Below are 20,885 nucleotides of genomic sequence, written 5' to 3'. Positions count from 1 at the left end.
ACGTGGTGGAACGTAAGGAACGTGTGGAACGTAAGGCGTTCTCAGGTAATACAGGACAGTCTATTAAGTTACATGGACCCAGGAAGCGTCAGCCTTGTATTCAATTTCCCATTAAAAACAAGTGTCTTTTGAGCAACTTATTAAGGATATACTTCTGGTGTTCAGCTCAAGGGGGGAATATTACCGATTTTTCAAGAACTAAATCTTTGAGGTGTAGACAAAACAGACATTGGGCGTGCCTTGTTTTGAAATACTGTGTTGCAACGAAAATTCGCTCGGATTTCTTTACTACGATGGCGATAAATAAAACATTGATTTTGATGTCTACCGTGCAAATAGACAGTTTACTATTCAAAACAACCAGTTCTTATAAGTAAAGTCGATAATGGTAAAATCTTGGCAATTCTGAATAAGTAGATTTCCTTTGAATACTATTTTGAATTGGTGATGTTTCAGGTCAAAAGCTTAGGTCTAAACTATCATGAAACACAACTATTCCATGCAATCTCCCTATGATTTAGCCTTCAGAGGCATTACATGTTTGGAAATCTGGTTCTGAGCACCTTAGCCTTGAACTATTTTGACTTGGTTTTCTCTAGTTTCTCTACCACACAGCACTTTGCCACTCTCCTTTTACAGTGGCAAGAAAAAGTATGTGAACCTCTTGAAATTTTATGGTTTTCTGCATTAACTTGTCATAAAATGTGATCTGATCCTCATCCAAGTCAAGCATATCGACAAATATAATGTGCCCAAAATAATAACACAAAATATTTTTTATCCTTCATATCTTCATTGAGAACAACAATGAAAACATTATAGTGCTAGTGGATAAAGTATGCGAACCCTTGAGTTAATGATCTCAAAAAAGCTAATTGGAGTCATACCTGGAGTCTTGTTAAGAAAATGAGTTTGGAGGTGTGTACTAGAGCTACTTTGACTGATAAAAAACACTTAGACTTTTTGAGTTTGCTCCACACAAGAAGGATATGCGTATGTAAGCCATGCCTCGCCAAAAAGAGCTTTCAGAGGATCTACGATCAAAAATTTTTGCTTTACATAAAGCTGGAAAGGGTTACAAAGCAATTTCAAAGACTTTAGAAATTCACCAGTCTACAGTAAGGCAAACAATCTACAAATGGAGACAATTTGGGACTGTGGCTACTCTGCCAAGAAGTGGGCGCCCAGTCAAAATGACCCCAAGAGCACAACGGAGACTTATCAATGAGGTAAAGAAACAACCCCGAGTGACAGCCAAAGATTTGAAGGTGGCATTGATGCAGGCTAACATCTGTGTTCATGAATCTACAGTTCGTAAAACTTTGAACAAGCAGGGTGTCTATGGCAGGACACCACGAAGGAAGCCACTGCTTACTAAAAAGAACATTGCTGCACGCCTGAAGTTTGCGAAAAAGCACATTGACACTTCACAACGGTACTGGCAAAATGTTTTGTGGACAGATGAAACTAAGATTGAACTATTTGGAAAGAACACGCAGCGATACATCTGGCGTAAAAAAGGCACTGCACATCACCATAAAAATATCATCCCAACCATCAAGTATGGTGGAGGGAACATCATGATTTGGGCCTGCTTTGCTGCATCAGGGCCTGGTCAGTTTACAGTCATTGAGGGGAAGATGAATTCCCAAGTGTATCAAAAAATTCTACAGGATAACGTGAGAGAGTCTGTACGCCAGCTGAAACTCTATATAAGTTGGGTGATGCAACAGGACAATGACCCAAAACACCGGAGCAAGTCCACAACAGAATGGCTTATGAAAAACAAAATCCGCCTTTTGGAGTGGCCAAGTCAGAGCCCAGATCTCAACCCTATAGAAATGCTATGGACTGACTTGAAGAGAGCTGTACACATGAGGCATCCAAGGAACATGACAGAGCTAAAGCAGTTCTGCCAGGAAGAATGGGCTAAAATTCCTCCTGAACGATGTGCAGGTCTGATCCACAGCTACAGGAAATGCCTGGTTGAGGTTATTGCTGCCAAGGGAGGGTCAACCAGCTATTAATTCCAAGGGTTCACATACTTTTTCCACTATCACTTTAAATGTTGAATGAGTGTGTTCAATAAGTCCTGAAAGAAAATTTATTTTTGTGCGTTATTATTTTGGGCACATTATATTTGTCGATATGCTTGACTTGGATGAAGATCAGATCACATTTTATGACAAGTTAATGCAGAAGACCATAAAATTTCAAGAGGTTCACATACTTTTTCTTGCCACTGTATTTCCCTAATGTTTTATATTACATTTTAAACAAGTGAAGGAAAATGGTTATTGGTAAAAAAAGAAAAAGAAAAAAACATCTAATGTAGTTTTTCTTGAGAATGTATATTTGCATGGCACAAAACCACCCAAAAACAATTCACTTATGGCCTTTTTAATCAATCAGTCTCAACAACCCAGAACTGGCACAAAGCCAACATAAAGCATGAAGGGAAAAATAAATAAATAACAAAATCAAATGACATTCAGCCAAGTAAAAATCAGCACTACACTGCAGGAAGCGCAGTGCAATAGCAAGGAGTGTTCTTGCAGATTCGGTGGCGCATCTCAGATTGTCCCAGTGCAATTAGCAGTGAAGGCGTGGAGGTTTCCTGTTTGACAGAGACCACTCTGGATGTGAGCTACGTTGATCTCCACATTGTTCTGAAAGCACCTGGAAAAGAAAGCAAAACATTTTAACCTCACAACCAGGCGTAAACAGTCACCTTGCCCAAACAAACTGCCTGAACAGGTTTGCAATGGAAATCTAACAGAGGCAGGTTTGAAGACGCCTTACCGGACATTGGAGCTGTCAAGGGAGCTCTTAATATCATTAAGCGATTCTGTTAGGGATTTAAATTCAAATGAGTTTAAATCATCTCCTTCAGCCAAGGACTGCAAGTGAAACAAAGGGAAAGAAATACTGGAATTACAATTGACTCATGTTGAACAAACATTAGCAATTCATTAAACGTGGCTTTGTGTTCTCACATCCATCTTTTTTGGTTAAGGGTCTAAACAGTTTATTAAAACGGATATGACCTTAACATACTGGGGATAGCCATAGTGTCTTTTTTGCACTTAATGGATTAATAACCCACTTTATATTCACTACACATAATCTGGCAGCCTCTCTGAGGTGCATGGGTTTTTGTTACTTCATGGCAAGGGAGTATGGGTTGAATGCAGAGGTGAAATTTCCCCGTTGTGGGACAAATAAGGGTCACTTAATCTTAATCTGTTTAATACTGAACAGATTAAGGTAAGAATAGTTAGTAGACATGTTGGATATTCTGACATTACAAGCTTCAATGTCAATCTTTCCCTATTCTGACGAGACTGCTGTCACTGCAGAGGCACAGCAAGTACAAAGGGTGTGGATCATTTGAATGACGTTACAGTTTAGGATGTGCGCAAGAGGGTTATTTTAGGGTACAGGTGTGTTAACAAAAAAGACAGACATGAGTAATATACAAACACGTATGTGAACCATGAACGGAGAAAAAGACTGGATCTCAGTAAAATCTGAATTGAGTAGGCTCAAGACTCGTTATGTAAATTAAGCCAAAGCAGTTTAAATCTCTTTTGAAAAGATCCTCGTGTTCAAACTGTTCACAAAAAAAACAGGTCAGTGTCACAATTAAGCCAAAAAATAACCAATATGTCCTTTGAGTCTTCCTTGGCACTATCCAAATGTACTTCCTGTTATTACCCAAGCTACACACAAATATTTCTCTATATTTTGTTTTTACTTGAGGTAAGCATGATGAGTTTTTAATTCTTAAATTTTTTTTTTTCATTATTACTCAATTTTCTCCCCAATTTAGTCGTTACCAATTCCACCCATTAGTTAGGACTCCCCAATCACGTGATACCACCAGCGCTAGGAGGGTGAAGGTTAACGCAGGCTTCCTGCGAGACCCGTGAAACCAGCCAAAGCATCACGGGGGGGTTGGGGGGCATCACCAGGGATCGAACAGAGTTTTTAATTTTGTCCCAGAGGTCTATATCTACAAAGTTTGCACTTCACCTTTATTTGTAGCAGCAGAGTAGTAAGATTGGTGATGAGTTGGGTTAAGTTCTGGCTGTGAACATAGCGCTGGCCGCTGGGCAACTTGTTGGCTTGCCTGACCATGTCCTGAGCCTCTCCCTCACAGCGGCGCCTCAGTGCTGTGGATGGATCATTTGCAAAGGGACACTGATCTGGAAGTAGCTGAACCAGACAAAGAACACATCACTGGCTTTAGATGAGGTGACACATATATGGTAGGCCCTGACATTTGTGATGAATAACAACTTTAATTAACTGTAACAGAATAATTACAGATAATCAGAAATATCTTCCGATAAAAATCATATGTTCCAAATGAAACAGTTTTACTTAATTGGGGCTTTAGTAACTGATTAGCAGTTAACTGTGATTGGTCTTGTGATGGCAGTCAGCTATCAAACTCAGTATTAAGTAACAAATATTCTAGCACTAGCTATTACATGTAAGGTTTGAATGCATTTTTTATTTGCTTATCAATTATTGGTCAGGCTCTGGAAACATAATTGCAATATCAAAAACAGACCACTATGTCAGGGTCAAAACTCTTCATTCCCAAAGTCATTAGAAGATAAGACATGGAATGCTATGGAACTTACCTTAAAAGAATACTGCTGGACCTCATTTAAGACTTTATTAAGAGCTTTGTTCAACTGCTCCACGTCTAGCACAATGCTGGCATACTTCTTTTGAAATTCCAACTTCAATGGCTCAGAGTAGGATTTCTGTTAAAAATAAAATGCTTAATAAATAAAAACTGATACATACCTACATTGCCAAAGGAGCTCTAAAGCAAACAGCAGGGCATCTAATAGATGAGTTTATAGAGAACACAGATGGACATCAAGTGTGTTTTCTGTACCATCTGCTGACCTGTTTTTCTGCCTCTGTGTTCATCTCTCTTAACTGCTTGATATGGTCTTTCTTAATTGATAGGATTTTTGATAATCGAGTCTAGGAGAGGAAAAAAAAAGATTATTTAATTGTTAATTTCAACATTTCAACAGAATATAGCACCAACTATCCCTTGTTTATCAGTCACTTTCAACACTGCTTCACAGGCACCTTCATGACCAGAGCACAGAGGAGCTTCACAGTAAGATTACTGGTAAAACCAACCCAGTGGCCCATTTCACTTCACAACATAATATAAAGGCAAACTAGAGAACCCATTAAAAAATTATGTCATTAGGTTGTTCACATGCACAACCCTATCTTTACCATTCCATTGAGCATCTACATGCTATTTAACAGCCATACAAGACTTGCATGCTTACTTAGAATTGTGTACAACCTCAAATGTCCTCATCAACTGAACTGTACGCCAGATTAAACAATCCCACTGGTAGCCTTGATACAGCATGATATGCGTTATCTGACTGTCTGACTGGGGACTTGCATAGCCTGCTCTCCATTATGCACCACATCATCAGTCTGTGGTCCCACAGTGCCAGCTTGTGGACTGTAGGTACAGCTACAAAATGCTCACAACTGAATAAGACAGTCAGAACTAATAATTATGTGCAACCGCATCTGAAGCCCAAAAAAGCACTGTACTAGTTTTTTGTTACATCTCACCAGCATTTGTCTTGGGTGATACCGCTACATATGGAAAAGTGGAGCTCTGAGCCTCTGATGCCCATTTTGTCCATTTCTTTACCCTGAACTTAATTAACAGGAAGTGCACTATTATGAAAGACATGTTACCACACAACCTATCAACAATGATCAAAGTTCTGCTTTTTGGGGCTCTCTCTGGCTTGTTTCGGGTGCATTTCCCACATCAAAGGCATCTTTGTGAACAAATGCAGTGCACAAGTGACCAAGGATGTGTTTGCTGCAGGCTGGGCCACACACACACACACGTCAGTTTTGCACCTATTACCCAGGGGTTATGTGCAGCAGATGGAGTTCAGCTCCAAACACTGGTACTTGTGTTCTCATGTTCTCATCATTAGCTACAATAATAATAATAATAATAATAAAGGGCCAAACACTGAAACACGACATTGTAGAAATTCTATTGCTATCATACTTATCTCCCATGATTTTGAATTCTCAGACTGCTTTAGATATCTATTCATAGGATTTTTTTTCGAAAGTTATTTGCCTTGACATGTGATCACTTTTGAAATAAAAGGCATTGTGATATTACTTTTTATTTATTTAGAATTTGTGTCATTTTGGAATCATCCACAGCTCTGGACAGACAAAACAATGGTCTGACAATGGTCTCACTCGCATCTTGCCACTAATCATTTTTGATTATATAAACTTGTGCTGGAGAACACTAGGACATTAGAATGATTTTCTATATTTATCTGTCCTTTACTGGTTTTATATTATCAAAATATTCATTCCAAACATTTGAATGTTACTGTATACCCAACCTCACTCCATTAAGGCAGCAAGATACACAGTTGCTTTTACACACTGTCTTTACAGAAAAGCAAAAAGATTTAACACCTCTCAGTGACCTAGCACGTGGAAACTGAGGGGATATATACAGCAGGGGTAGGGAACCGTTGTCCTTTAGGGCTAAATTTCTACACTGTTTGGTGATATTCAACCCATCACTGCCATACTGCCATATTTAGCTGGTATATTACAGCAGGGAAAATATCAAATTATGTCAGCCCCGAGTTCCCTGCACCATTGGCCAATTAACTTGCACAGTTCTACATAGGCTTCACAGGTCATCACTCGGAGACCAGTATGGATGCACAGTTCGGAAACCTGAATCAGCATAGGAGTCTTTATTCAGGAACATGGAGTTTATATGTATAACCCATGATGTTTTGGGGGACCAGGTGAATGCAATAAGTAACATTCATACAAAGAACAAAACTGATCACTCTATTTTAGGCATGTACTGCTACGAAGGACTGTGTTGTATTAGACATAAGAACCATGTATTTGCTTACAACTTGGACAAGAAATTTGACAGGAAATCCACCAAGGGTGTCATCTTCTGTTCCTGATAATTTGCCCCATGGAGACTGATCCAGCCCAGAGTCACAGCCATAGTATGTGAAAACAAACAGAACATTCAGATCAACACTTAAAATATTCAATCAGTATTGATAACATATTCATCTGTCTATCTTTAGCCTATATTCTCTTGAACCAGTTGGTAATAATAATAGTAATATGTGCTGCTATTGTGTTTTTTCAATTAAAATTTGCTCCACTTGATATTTATTGCATTTAATGCACTTTGTTTATTTAATTTAGTTTTAATTGCTACGCTACAAAAAATGTGCTACAACACTTGCAACTTTTATAGCACATTACATGCTCAATACTTTATGTACAGACTGCGCTAAGATTATGGCAGTCTTACCATGAACTCTGCAGATGTAGAACAAGGCATTTGTGTCGGGGTCTGTGGGACTTTATTCTGAATAGACCTTTGCTTCTCAGCAAAGGCTGTGAGTGGCATAGTTTCAGGAGGCTCGCTGCTCTGAAATGGGCCAAATGGCAGATTTAAGGGGAAAAAAAACATTTAAGAAATTATGTAGTTTACATGAGTAATTAACATTATGATTACATACAACTGACATTACATATAATTTGTGGTATTAGTAAAATAACGATAAAAGTTCACCATATACTTACAAACACTTCGTAATCTGGAATTGTGTGGGTTCCTGAACCACTGCGCTCAAAAGTTACTCTGTATGTGGAAGTACTGGTGTCTACTGCATCTATCTGTCCAGTGAAAAGACCATCAAGGGATCCCCTTAGGCGAGCTAAAACACAAAAGACTTTATGCATACACTTAATCACTTTTCACTCAACAGGCATCCGAATAGTGATTCTCTTCAGCGAGTTAAAAGGGACTCTTAGTCTCAAACAGAATTGCAAAGCTAAATGTTTTTGATGCCTTGCAAGAGTGAATTATCATCCTTTCCTGTTTGTATTGAGCGCTAAAGCATAACAATTGCAAGGGGGAAAAAACAAACAAACAAACAAAAAAAAACATACAAACAGCTTCAAGAGCTGCAGTGAAAAAATGTTGCACTGGATGTTCAAAAACTGTAATGCATTTAGGCTGTTGGTTGAAAGAACTGTTTGACTAATAAATTAAGTAAAGCAGAATTTAAACTTAATTTTGGACAGCTAATTGATCTACAACTGACAGTTTTCTTTGCATTAAAACAAATATTCACCTAAATGCTTAAAGAACTATTTTGCCATTGCTTCAAACCCTCAAATCAATTGAGCCATAAAACCTCACTTAAGATAATTAAGGACTACTAAGGCACTTACCAGTGACTTTAGTGCCAATGACTAGAGGTAGAGGAATGTGGTCAGGCAGGTCACTGCAGTCGGATATGTCTGTAAATGTCCTCCTCTGCTGCAGGAACCTTATCTTCTGTCGTCGATGATTCAAAGCTGCCCTCTCTTCCTCCAGGAAAGCTGAGGAACACCTGCTCAAAGAAATACATGTGGTAATCACAAAAAATGCCCATTTATGATTATTAAGATAGAAACACTTAAAAAAAAGACTCCAAAATGGTTCTTGGCTTGAATGTACTGTATAGAATGTTTACATCTTTAACACATCCTAAATAAAATACCATAGTCTGGAATATATGCTCACTGGCCACTTTATTAGGTACTAGTAAAAGGTTGGGACCCCCTTTTGCCTTCAGAACTGCCTTAATTCTTCAAGGCATACTTTCATCAAGGTTTTGGAAACATTTGTCAGAGATTTTGGTTGGTTATTTATCTCGAACCAGTCTGACCATTCTCCTCTGACCTCTCACATCAACAAGGCATTTTCATCCACACAACTGCCGCTCATTGGACATTTTCTCTTTTTCAGTCCATCCTCTGTAAACCCTAGAGATGGTTGTGCATGAAAATCCCAGTAGATCAGCAGTTACTGAAATACTCAGACCAGCCTGTCTGGCACCAACAACCAACAACGCTCAAAGTCACTTAAATCACCTTTCTTCCCCATTCTGATGCTTGGTCTGCAGCAAGTTGTCTTGACCACCTATACATGCCTACATGCACTGAGTTGCAGCCATGTAATTGGCTGATTAGCTATTTGTGTTAACAAGCAATTGAATAGGTGTACCCAATAAAGTGGTCAGTGAGTGCATATTTTTTTTAAGTTAAAATATACTCCCTATGGGATATGTAAATAAAATAATAGGCTATATACTGGTACACTGGAACACAATAACTAAATGTAAATATTGCAATATCATTATTCTAGAACAAGCCTGTTATTTATATTTAAAGCTGAACTGCCAAGCTGACCCAAACTCCTTGATGGTATTAGTTAGTTCTTAACTGTCATAACGTCTACTTATTGTGAAAGCATCTGCTTGCTGGGATACTGCAAGGCCAGTGAGTGATGCTAAACAACAGTTGCATCTGTAAGGTGTAGGCTCTGGTTACAAAAGCAGGACAATTCACAATTTTTAGAGCCATGGCTCTTTGGGTGTTTTTTTTTTTTTTTTGTTCCTTTCCAGGAAAACCTTTTTATATGCAGGTGTGAGCAGGCCAGTAATCTGAAAGTTAATGCTCTATGTAACCTAATTCCCTTCACATTTACTTTTTATTTCATATCTTCTTCAATTAACTTAACTTCAATGTGTCCAACTCATTTTAGTTTGTGGTCTTCAAAGGGCTGGCCATAACAATATGTTTTGTGAATGTAAGGATTACTCACAAGTGCAATAACACCCTGCCCTGTCTTCGAGGGCGTGGAGATACTGTCAGTCATCTCATGTCCAGTGTGTTACACAACACCACCTTGTGCTGACTCATGCGCTGCACAGTGAAGTGTTGGCATTTTGGTGAAAATTCAGAAAACGCCTGAGAAGAGCTATACGATTAACTGAGAAAACACAAATGAATCACCTCATCTTCCTATATTAGGCCTGCCACTGCTTGTTATATTAACAAATACTAAGCCATTCTTTTTTTTATTTCATTATTATTATTATTCACCAAAAAGTTCTATGAAAGAAATAATACATAAAAAAATACATATAAATAGGTGTGTGCTCTAGACTACTTCTTATTGTGAAAGAGTTCAGTAAATTAATTTTAAATATAGTCAGGTTGATATTTGGATGTTGACAGTTATTATATTTGTTTACCACAGCATATTGGACTTGAAATAAAATAACAAACATAAGCTCAAAGTGCAGCACTTCCAGCTTTAATTTTAGGATATTTAGATAAAAGACAATGTTTGTACTTTATTCTATGCAGAGGAGACAAGGTTGATCAGTGCAGTCGTTTGGCAAAAGCACAACTGACTTGGTAACATAACTTCGCTCATTTTGCACACACATCTACATCTGTAGACTTTAATGAAGTCTGCACAGATTTTGGTGCAATGTGCTGTCTACTGTGGCAGTACCTGCCTGAAACAATGTATTTATTTGATGAGTTTTTTTTCTTCTCGGTTTGGTCACACTATCTCATCTGTAAAACAATTCTATAGCCTGTGCTTTACCAATAAAACAATATTAGACCCAGAAAAACAGACTGATGAGTTAACAAACTAGGCTTTAAAGTAACTGACAAGGAAACCTTTAGAAACATAATGATGAGAATAATAAGAAGAATTACATAAGCTTTAATGCAAGCTAAATATTTGCACTTGTCACGAATCACAGCCTGAGTTAAAGCCTTTTATGTGGAGCCTATCTCGTGATCAACAGAGACAGAGCTCCCAACTAAGTTGCACCTTCACAAAATCTAACAAATGGAATGGCGGTTAACTCATTTAATGAAGACAACCATCTTCTCGGTTAACCCAGGTTTAGATAATCTAGTTATAAGATAAGATAATCCTTTATTAGTCCCACAGCGAGGAAATTCACAGTATTACAGCAGCAGCAGAGTAACAGGAGTAAGGCACTCAGTTATAGAAATGGGAAACAGTATAAACATTATAAATATTAAAAATTAAAGTTAAATCTCTAGACTATTTACAACAAAATAATAATAATAAAATAAGAGTTGCATAAAATCTGTATTGCACTTATGAACATATTTAGAATGCAAACATTTTTCATTGTGCAATGTGTGTATATTGTATGTGTGTGTGATCTACTGGGAGCAGTGCTGGTTGAACAGTCTCACAGCAGCAGGAAGGAAGGACCTGCGATAGCGCTCCTTCACACACTTGGGGTGAAGGAGCCGGTCACTGAAGGAACTGCCCAGTGCTGCCAGAGTTTCACGCATGGGGTGGGAGTCGTTCTCCAGCATGGATGCTAGCTTGTTTAGCATCCTCCTTTCTCCCACCACCTGCACTGGGTCTAGGGGAGTTCCTAGGACCGAGCCAGCCCTCCTGATCAGTTTGTCCAGTTTCTTCCTGTCTGCAGTGGAGATGCTGCCGCCCTAAGAAACCACTCCATAGAAGATGGCTGATGCCACCACTGTATCAACAAAAGGTCCTCAGGAGTGGCCCCTGCACTCTAAACGACCGCAGTCTCCTAAGCAGGTAGAGTCTGCTCTGTCCTTTCCTGTAAAGTGCAGCAGTGTTGTCTGACCAGTCCAGTTTACAGTTAAGGCGCACACTCAATGTCCGTTCCCTGGATGTTCACTGCTGGAGGGGGATGTGTGCTCCTGCGGAAATCCACCACCAGTTCTTTGGTCTTCCCCGCATTGATCTGTAGGTGATTCCGCAGACACCAGTCCACAAAGTCGTGAATCAGTTCTCTTCAATTTGTGATGCGGCCGATGACCGCGAGTCATCAGTCATCAGAGAACTTCTGTAGGTGGCAGTTTGGTGAGTTGTACATAAAATCTGCAGGGTGAAGAGGAACTGTGGGGCCCCTGTGTCACAGACCACCATGTCAGACACACAGTCCCTTGTCCTCACATACTGTGGACGGTTGGTGAGGTACTCCAGGATCCAATGCGTTAGGTGATGGTCCACCCCTGCCTGTTCCAGCTTGTATGGTGTTGAAAGCACTGGAGAAATCAAAGAACACGAGTCTCACAGTGCACCCAGGCTTCTCTAGGTGAGAAAGAGCTCCATGCAGCAGGTAGATGATGGCGTCATCCACCCCGATGCCATGCTGGTAGGCAAACTGAAGTGGGTCCATAGATGAGCTCACCATAGGGCGGAGTTTTCTAAAGACCAGCCTCTCCAGTGTCTTCATCAGGTGTGATGTCAGTGCCACCAGCCTGTAGCTGCTGAGGTACTTTGGGTGCTGCGTTTTCGGCAATGGCACCACACAAGATGTCTTTTCACAGTTCAGGCTTGTATTGAAAATGTGCTCCACTATCCCACACAGCTGATCTGCACAGGACTTGAGGAGCCTGGCACTGATGCCATCCGGCCTTGATCTTCCTGAGCTCATTTGTCACCTGGGCCATTGTGAAGGTCAGACTGGAGCGGGGGGGATTGGGGTGCTGAGTGTTGGAATGTGTGAACTGAGGGTTACGGCAACCAGCAGAAGGACCAGTGGGGGATGGGTGTGAGCTGAAAGTTGTGGGGCTGGGGGTGAGTGTGAGAGAGGGGGTAGAGCAGCATGCTGGAAGTGCCAGACAGGAGGGTTTCAGCAGAGATGTCTGTGTAGTGGGAGGGGCGGGTGAGTGATCAAACCTGCTGAAAAACAGATTGAGATCATTCACCCACCCGGTCCCCTACCACCTGAGAATTGGGCTTCTTGTGGCCGGAGATTGCTTTAAAGCCTTTACAGACTCCGCTGACATTATTCTGCTGTAGCCGTTCCTCCATCTTCCTCCTATAGCTAGCTTTCCCCTCCCGGATCTTCCTCCTCAGCTCCTTCTGCAGAGCTTTCAGCTCCTCCTTGTCCCCTATTCTATAGGCCCTCTTTTTCTCCTTCAGAAGAGCCTTTATGTCAGGGTTAATCCACAGCTTGCTGTTAGAGAAACACCGTACAGTCTTGGTGTGTACAGTGTTCTCCACACAGAAGTTCACATAGTCCGTTATGCAGTGTGTGAGGCTGTCAATGTCCTCCTCCTCATGATCACAGAGCACTTCCCACACTGTTGTGCTAAAACAGTCCTTCAGAGCCTCTTCAGTCTCCTCAGACAATTTCTTTACTGTGCAGGTGACTGCTGGTTCCCTCTGTACAAGAGGTTTGTACACAGGCAGAAGATGAACCAGGTTGTGATCAGATCTTCCCAGGGGAGGGACTTATATGCCTCCTTTGTGTTGGTATAAAACAGGTCCAGTATTTTATTGTCTCTGGTGTGGCAGGTTACATACTGGGTGAAGGTGGGCAGAGTGGAGGACTGAGAAGCGTGGTTGAAGTTATAAATAAGTACTTGTGTGTATGCACATAAAAGCATGATGTTAATGATAGTGAATCATGTTAAACATAAGTCCTTCAAAGAAGGAGAAAAAAAGAAAAAGAAAAAAAAAGACTGATGCCACAAACGTCAAAGACAAACCTTCATCAGTCCCTGTTTGGTCAGAAGCTCACCCTGACTGGGTGAGCTATTTCACCCTGAGAGCTATTTATGACATGAGGGAGGAGGTTAAGCATGCAGTATAAGTTGCTATGGTGATGTACTTCGGTAAAAAGTGATCCACCATTATGAGACAGAAAATCCAGTGTTAGATTGAACCAAGCTTAAAGTTAGCTGGCTAAGCCATGTATACTGCTTTTATACTCTGTGGGCACTCCATGTACTGTATTTTTATAATATTCCAATGTTTAGTGTTAGTACTTCTTTAAACATTTGAATGTATGTTTAGTGTGTTTGCAGAAATTCTGTTCCTGTAAACTTTAAATCGGCTATTGGTATCCTTGTCTACTAACAACAAGCATCAGTATCGCCCCAGAAAAACACATCAGTCTGGGGCTCATCATGTACGGATGCACCTGCACTTAAGAGCAATACATCCTCATATTCTTACGACATGTAGCAGCAATCACATATGCCACTGCCTTGCCTCTCAACTGCAGACAGGAAGAGACTTGACAGACTCATTAAGAGGGCCACAGCATGTCCTGGGTAGCCCCATAGACCCAGTGCAGATGGTGGAAGACAGGAGCATGTTAGCCAGACTAGCATCCATGCTGGACAACAGCTTCCACCCCACACATGAGACTCTGGCAGCACTGGGCAGCTCCTTCAGTGACAGGCTGCTTCACCCCAAGTGTGTGAAGGAGTGCTTTCACAGGTACCTCCTTCCTGCTGCTGTTGGACTGCACAAACAGCACTGCTCTCAGTAGAAACCCCCCCACTAGACCTCGCACACCCACAGAACACGGGGATTTTATCACCTTTTCCTGTGTGCAATATAATCAACACTATGTGCAATATATTCTTAAAATATCTCTATTGTGTAAATACTCTTGAGCTTTCTATTTATAATTGTTTATATTGTTTACATTACCATCCTATGTGTAATATAAAACAGTACCTCATGTGCAATACTTTTTTTTTTTTGTTATTTTTTTTGTGAAGGATAGAATTTATTTTATCTGATGCTTTTATTTAGTTCTAATATATACTGTGTATATAGAAACAACTAAAAAACCTTAAGTACTTAAAATTAATTGCTTAATTCTCTTCTTGTTACTTTTTTTTCTTGAGTACGATGCTGTCTCCTTTGCTGCTGTAATACTGAGAATTTCCCCACTGTGGGACTAATAAAGGATGATCTTATCTTATCTGACAAGCAGAGGAAAACTGGGAGTTTCCTGATGGATCTCATAACATATACATACAGACATACATACATATACACACACACACACACACACACACACAAAAAAAAAGATCAGCCATAACATTAAAACGACCTCCTTGTTTCAACACTCACTGTCAATTTTAATCAGCTCCACTCACTGTATAGGAGCACTTTGTATATCTGCAATTACAGTCTGCAGTCCATCTGTTTCTGTTGTTTGCATACTTTTACCATGGTCAGGACCACCACAGAGCAGGTATTTTTCAGGTGGTGGACCATTCTCAGCGCTGCAGTGACACTGACATGGCAGTAGCGTGTTAGTGTGTGTTGCACTGGTATGAGTGAATCAGACAGCAGTGCTGCTGAAGTTTTTAAACACCGTATCCGTATACTGTCCACTCTATTAGACATTTTACATTTACAGCATTTGGCTGACGCTCTTATCCAGAGCGACTTACTATTTGATCATTTTACATAGGTAGGCCAAGGCGGTGTTAGGCAGAGGTGTTAACCACTACACTATCCCAACCACCCAACCAACCAACCATTAGATATACCTACTTTGCTGGTCTAGTTTGTAGATCTAGCATGTCAAACTGGGGACCTTTAAGGCCAAAGTGCTGTGGAGACTAGCATTTAGCTGATGAGTTTAATTAGGTGTGTTTAATGAGGCGGTGTGCTGAAAGTCTGCAGCGTTTTGCCCATGAGGACTGGAACCTGACACGTGTTGAAGAAGTACAGTCAAAGACAACTGTTTTGCTATTAGACAACATCTGTTGCTGCAGAGTTTATATTAGTCATCTTTTAGTGCTTCATCATCACAGGATGCTGCTGGCTGGATATTGTTGGTTGGTGGACTACTCTCAGTCCAGTTGCTATCATTTCCATCAACTTCAACACATCTACACCATGTTAATGTCACTGCATTGCTTAGAAAAATCCACCACCCAAATAATACCTGCTCCGTGGGCATCCTGTGGGGTCCTGACCATTGAAGAACAGAGTAAAAGGTGGGCTAGCAAAGTATGCAGAGAAACAGAACTATAAAGTGCAACTATATCAGAACAGCTCTCTACCCTCTGCAGTTTTCATACCAGGAAGGCATTGGAGTGGATGATGCAGTTATCTACCTGCTGGACAGAACATACTCTCACCTGGACACATCAGGCATCACTGTGTGGATCATGTTCTTCAATTTCTCCAGTGCATTCAACAACATACAGCCTGTGCTGTTAGGGGAGAAACTACGGCTGATAAAGATGGATGAATCCATCATCTCATGGATAATGCACTATCTGACCGGATGACCCCAGTATGTGCAACTGCAGGGCTATGTCTCCGACATGGCTGTGTGCAGTGTTGGGGCACCCCAGGGGACTGTGTTAGCTCCATTCCTGTTCAACCTGTACACCTCTGACTTCAGGTACAACACAGAGTCATGTCACCTGCAGAAAATCTCAGGTGACACGGATATTGAGGGGTGCATGAGGAATGGACAGGAAGAGTAATACAGGAAGTTGGTGAAAAACTTTATTGACTTGTGTAAGCTGAACCAGCTGCAGCTTCATCAGTACGAGATATAACAATAGAGACTATAACAAGTCTCTTTACTGCAGAGATGGTACTGATCTCCTGCTGTCTGAACTGTGCTGAACCACATCACTGTATCGCCTCTGATTAACACACACTGTGCAATATATCATAACTACTACTGTAATGACACTTTCACTATGCACTTTACACTGGAATACTAATGCAACTTTGAGTTAGTTATGTCTATAATCATTGTGCTTTTAATTTACGTCATACCACTCAGTGCCTGCTATCATGTAACTACAACAAATCTGTATCAAATATTATGTAAATATACAAATAGATATATTTTTATTTTATATCTCTTTTACTTTAACTTATGTCTATGTTTATTTCTATTTTCTGTATAGTATATGCAAGTTTATGTGCAATTATATGTCTTGCTACTGAAACACTGCAGTGTCCCTTCGGGATCAAAAAAGTTCTATCTATCTAAAAGAAGCTGTTAAAATAGACAATGCAAGTAAATACAAGACAGTCGTTTTAATAGTATGGCTGATTAGTGTATAAAATACTGAAAGTAATATGAGACAAAGTCTAAAATAGTTCCAATCTTGTGACATACTTTTTACATTGCCATAACTACATTGTTCCGCTGTACAATTTAAAACTGACGAGCTACATTAACAAAGATTTAACATTTCAGTACCCACACTGAAAAATATACCTGCATAAAACATAAAAAAAGAATTAAGTGGTTCTACCTTCTAGGTTTCCCCATGAGTCTTCTGATTGTTGACCATTCGACTCGTGTCAGCTTTCTCGTTTTAAGATACGGGAAGGATTCATTTAGACAGAGGCAGAAATCATTGTCTCCCTCAAATAAAGCTCTGTATGAAGAGTAAAAATGTGTTAATTATATCTCCTGAAGACAAGAAAATGATATGAAGAAAAATATTTGATGCCACATACCGGTCAATGTTTGAATAGAACCATTCATATATACACCACTTGTGTGCTTTGGGTAGTTTCAGCAAGTTGCGCAGTCTCAAACCAAGCTCCTGTGTTGATTTTCTGTCAAGAAGAGCTGAGAATTTCTGAAGGAACAAATCATACAAATAAAATCATTGCTATATGAGATCGCCTTTCAATACACTGGAAGTGAACAAAATTATTTGAAAGGCAAATTAAAACAGACACAGCACAAAATAGGGGCGGGAATCTCCAGGGACCTCACAATTCAATTACGATTCACAGGGCTGCGATGCAATCATAAAACGATTATCAATGCATCTTGATGCATCTTTTTACTATACAGGATTTAATTTCTCTCACTGTGTGACAACTTGGTACTTTTAAAGCAAAGTATTTGTAATGATCCACAACAAATTTACTGTCTTTTATTAATAAAACAAATTCACTAATAATAAAACATTCACTGTTCTTGTTTGACGCAGGCTGCCATTCATCTGTGATAAAATGCGAAGTTATGGTGAAATAAGATCCTGTGGCAAAGGATATCCAGGCATCACGTTACAGCTATACTACCCGTTTTCTTCTTTGACTCCATGACTTCAATTTGGTCTCGTTGTAGAGATGGGTGGTCGCTGCATCAGTAAAATATCTTCGAGACGGGATATTGTATCTTGGCTCCAAAATGGTGATGTAAATTAGATTCCCAAAATTAAAATATCTTGTATTATGCAGGATAAAACATAAATAAAGTACAATATGGCCTAGCATATTGGAACAAGTGCCTTAAAACAAGCTTCCTTAGTAGGGCGTAAGAGGGAAGAAAAACACTTTTTAGGAAGCGAGTGAACTTATGAACTTCTCAAGGCCGAACGGCCAAGATGGAAAAACACCAGCGATCATGTTAGGGTGTGCTAGGATGTGCCTGGTACATTGTCTTTTTTTAAAAATGACACATCTGGCTTGGAGATAATGGTTTCCACATGGTTCCATAATGGGACATAATGATTCCATAAGTTAGACATATGGGCATCAATTTGGACATAATGGTGATGTAATGAGATTAGGAGATAACAAAAAAGGGGTGGGGTGACATCACCCCATCCTTACTGAGAGTATATAATATGTGTGCAAACCCTGTATCTGTGTGAGTGTTGTCCTAAGGCCTTTGGGAAACATTGTCCATGCTCAAAGAAGAATAAATGACCTGCACTTCTGGAATCCAAAGAGTCTTCTCGTATTTTTTAGCTCGTTTGATTCTTTTATTTTCCTTCAACAAACTGTTAAAGTCGTCTTATTTTACCAACCATAAAAAATACCTAGGCTTAGTAGTCAAACAAGTGTCAAGCGACGACAGTGGGCAAAATATAGCAAAAGCCCTGGTTCTCAGCGACTGAGCACAGACGCAAATCCATACGCTAGCTCAAGGGTCAGTAACATACGTCTCTTTCACTGCCCTGTTGTGGCTCCACAGCACAATTAGATTTTTAGGTAATAATAAAATAATCCTCTTTCACAATAAAATAAAACTCTGCTGATAGTTCTAATACTGTTTTAATGACAGATAGTCTTAAATGCTGCTAATTCACCCAATAACCCTGAAGGCTGGCATGCAGACCGCAGGTTACATAGAAAGTCACATAGACAGTCTCGCCTAGCAAGTAGCTAACGAAACAGAAAAGAGAAAGATTCAAGATGAACGCTTGGAGACTAATGGACTTATCTGCATTTATAGGCACAGCGGTTGGTTTACTGGGAAGTTAATTCTGCAACGAGAAACTGTCAAACATTAAAAAGGTGCGAAGCTGAAGTCAGCGTCTCCTCTGAATTTCCCCATTCCACCTTAAATGGTGCCGCATTTCCATTCTGGTGCCTCAAGCATAAATTAAGGTGGAACGGGAAAATTCAAACAAATAGCTGCCGAATGAGAAGCTGACTTCAGCCTCGCAAAACATTCAAACGTTGACAGACATTTTACAAGAAACTGTTCTACTTTTGTGGAAAGGTTTCCTGTTGATGATGCTAGCTTAAAGCAGAGCAAAGCAGGTTTGCATTTTCATTAATAGTTTTTTGCCAATGCTAGGACATTAGAACATACTGAGACTTACGGGACATTAAATATTGTGGCTCCCAAGGTGGTTTGATTTTTGTTGAAAGGACAAAATGGCTGCTGACTCCTGAACTAACTTAGTTTTTAATGCAGAAAGTGTTTGTGTTTTTATTTGTGTTTTTATTATGTGCACATCACAGATCGTCCGAGCACTGCACTTCCACACTTCCAAGTTCGCCTTTTGCATTCCGTCAACATTACGATATCAATTAAAATAGAGAAAATAAATTTTTTGACGTTTGTGAACTGATTCAGAATCGCCCACGTCAGCATCGCAATGCATCTAAGAAACGATTTTTCCTCCTACCCCTAGAAAAAAAAAAGGGGAAAAAAAAACAATTCTGTCTAACTTGTGTCTGGATTAGAACTGTACCTGTGGCGTAGTTGTTACCCTGTTCTTTTTCCTTAATTTGGAATTTGATAGCCTCTCCTCCTCGTCCTCATCATCTTCATTTAACAGGAAATTTCTCTTGGAACACACAGCCTAAAATGAATCAGACAAGGATTTAAAAAATGACTGCAAGTGAAAACAATTACAAAACGCAGGGAAAAATATAAATTATTTACACCTTACTTTTCCCATCGATGACTCCTTTTGCCTTGGTGAACTCCAGCTGGCTAAACTTGCTTCTGAGAACACGATTAAGGTTTATTTTATAGCTAGTCAGGTGAAATTCAGTTCAATTCCTTAAAATACATAACTTAAGACATGCAATACCTCTAAGACTCACAAGGGCTTTTGCTGATAATCCTAGTGAACAAAAACAAGCAACAAGATTTTTTCAGTTAGCAAACAAGAAAGAAATGCAGGCCTCGCTACTTGTTAAGTAAGAAAGCTATCTAGCTAACCTAACTGGGTAGCCATAATGCAACAACAAAACAAGCTACCAGAAAACAGCATGCCCTATTTATTGTTAGGCATCTGTCGCATTCGTTCTACAGCTAGCGGATGGACAAACGAAGGCTTCAGGAGAAAACTGTACATCATTAATTTCGGGAAACGCATTTCCAATAAAATTTTCAAGTAAGCACAAGTAACCTAGACAATACTTTATACTTAAACACTGATCCTGTGCTGGAACACAGAGGGGCTGTTCGGGTAGTCTGCTGCGACAAGATGTCCCATTTTTCATTAACAGATAAAATAGTTGTTCTAAGAACCCTAGCTAAGTAAAGTATAAATGACATTATCTTATTATATGTCGCATGTTTACAGCTAAGTACACTGCACAAATGTGTCAGTGGAGAATTCCTCAGACGAACACGCTGAAGACCGTGAACAGACAGCGAAATAAAGAACTAACGTTAGCTCAATGTGTTTAGATCTGTAGCAGCCAATCAGCTCGACAAAACTATGGGAAAAAAAACTAAGGCTATTCATATTGTACGGAACGTCCTGTGCTGCGATCTCTGTAACACGACGATATAAAAGCCATTTAAAACATTTTCATTACCAGTTGTTGATGAACTACTCACTCTCATCCAGCAAACTCTCCACCTCCGCCATCTTGAATCAGCCGCGCTCTGTTGTCAGACGCAGAGGTGCATTGTGGGGAGCAGGGAGGA

The 20,885-nt window shown here is 39.9% G+C and overlaps 1 protein-coding gene across 2 annotated transcripts; it reads right to left on the bottom strand.

The window, feature by feature from the left end:
• Positions 1-2,384: 2,384 nt before the first annotated feature.
• LOC108433928 (protein lin-9 homolog) lies at positions 2,385-20,885 on the bottom strand. Of its 2 annotated transcripts, none has more exons than XM_017708804.2 (15): positions 20,796-20,885; positions 20,038-20,070; positions 19,894-19,949; positions 19,693-19,803; positions 17,210-17,334; positions 17,002-17,127; positions 8,326-8,486; positions 7,672-7,805; positions 7,397-7,516; positions 6,978-7,052; positions 4,927-5,007; positions 4,653-4,778; positions 4,036-4,218; positions 2,803-2,900; positions 2,385-2,679 (listed from the first exon to the last, which is right to left on the bottom strand). In XM_017708804.2, the coding sequence occupies exons 1-15, from the start codon at positions 20,824-20,826 to the stop codon at positions 2,574-2,576; spliced, it is 1,566 nt and encodes a 521-aa protein (XP_017564293.1). In that variant the 5' UTR covers positions 20,827-20,885; the 3' UTR covers positions 2,385-2,573. The 2 variants fall into 2 exon arrangements, with proteins under 2 accessions (XP_017564293.1, XP_017564294.1); XM_017708805.2 differs by having other exon boundaries at positions 20,774-20,831.

This window comes from Pygocentrus nattereri, chromosome 10, assembly GCF_015220715.1.
Source record: "Pygocentrus nattereri isolate fPygNat1 chromosome 10, fPygNat1.pri, whole genome shotgun sequence".
Classification (NCBI taxonomy): Eukaryota; Metazoa; Chordata; class Actinopteri; order Characiformes; family Serrasalmidae; genus Pygocentrus; species Pygocentrus nattereri.
Note: the sequence above shows the minus strand (reverse complement) of the source record. Positions and strands in the feature narration are given on the sequence as shown.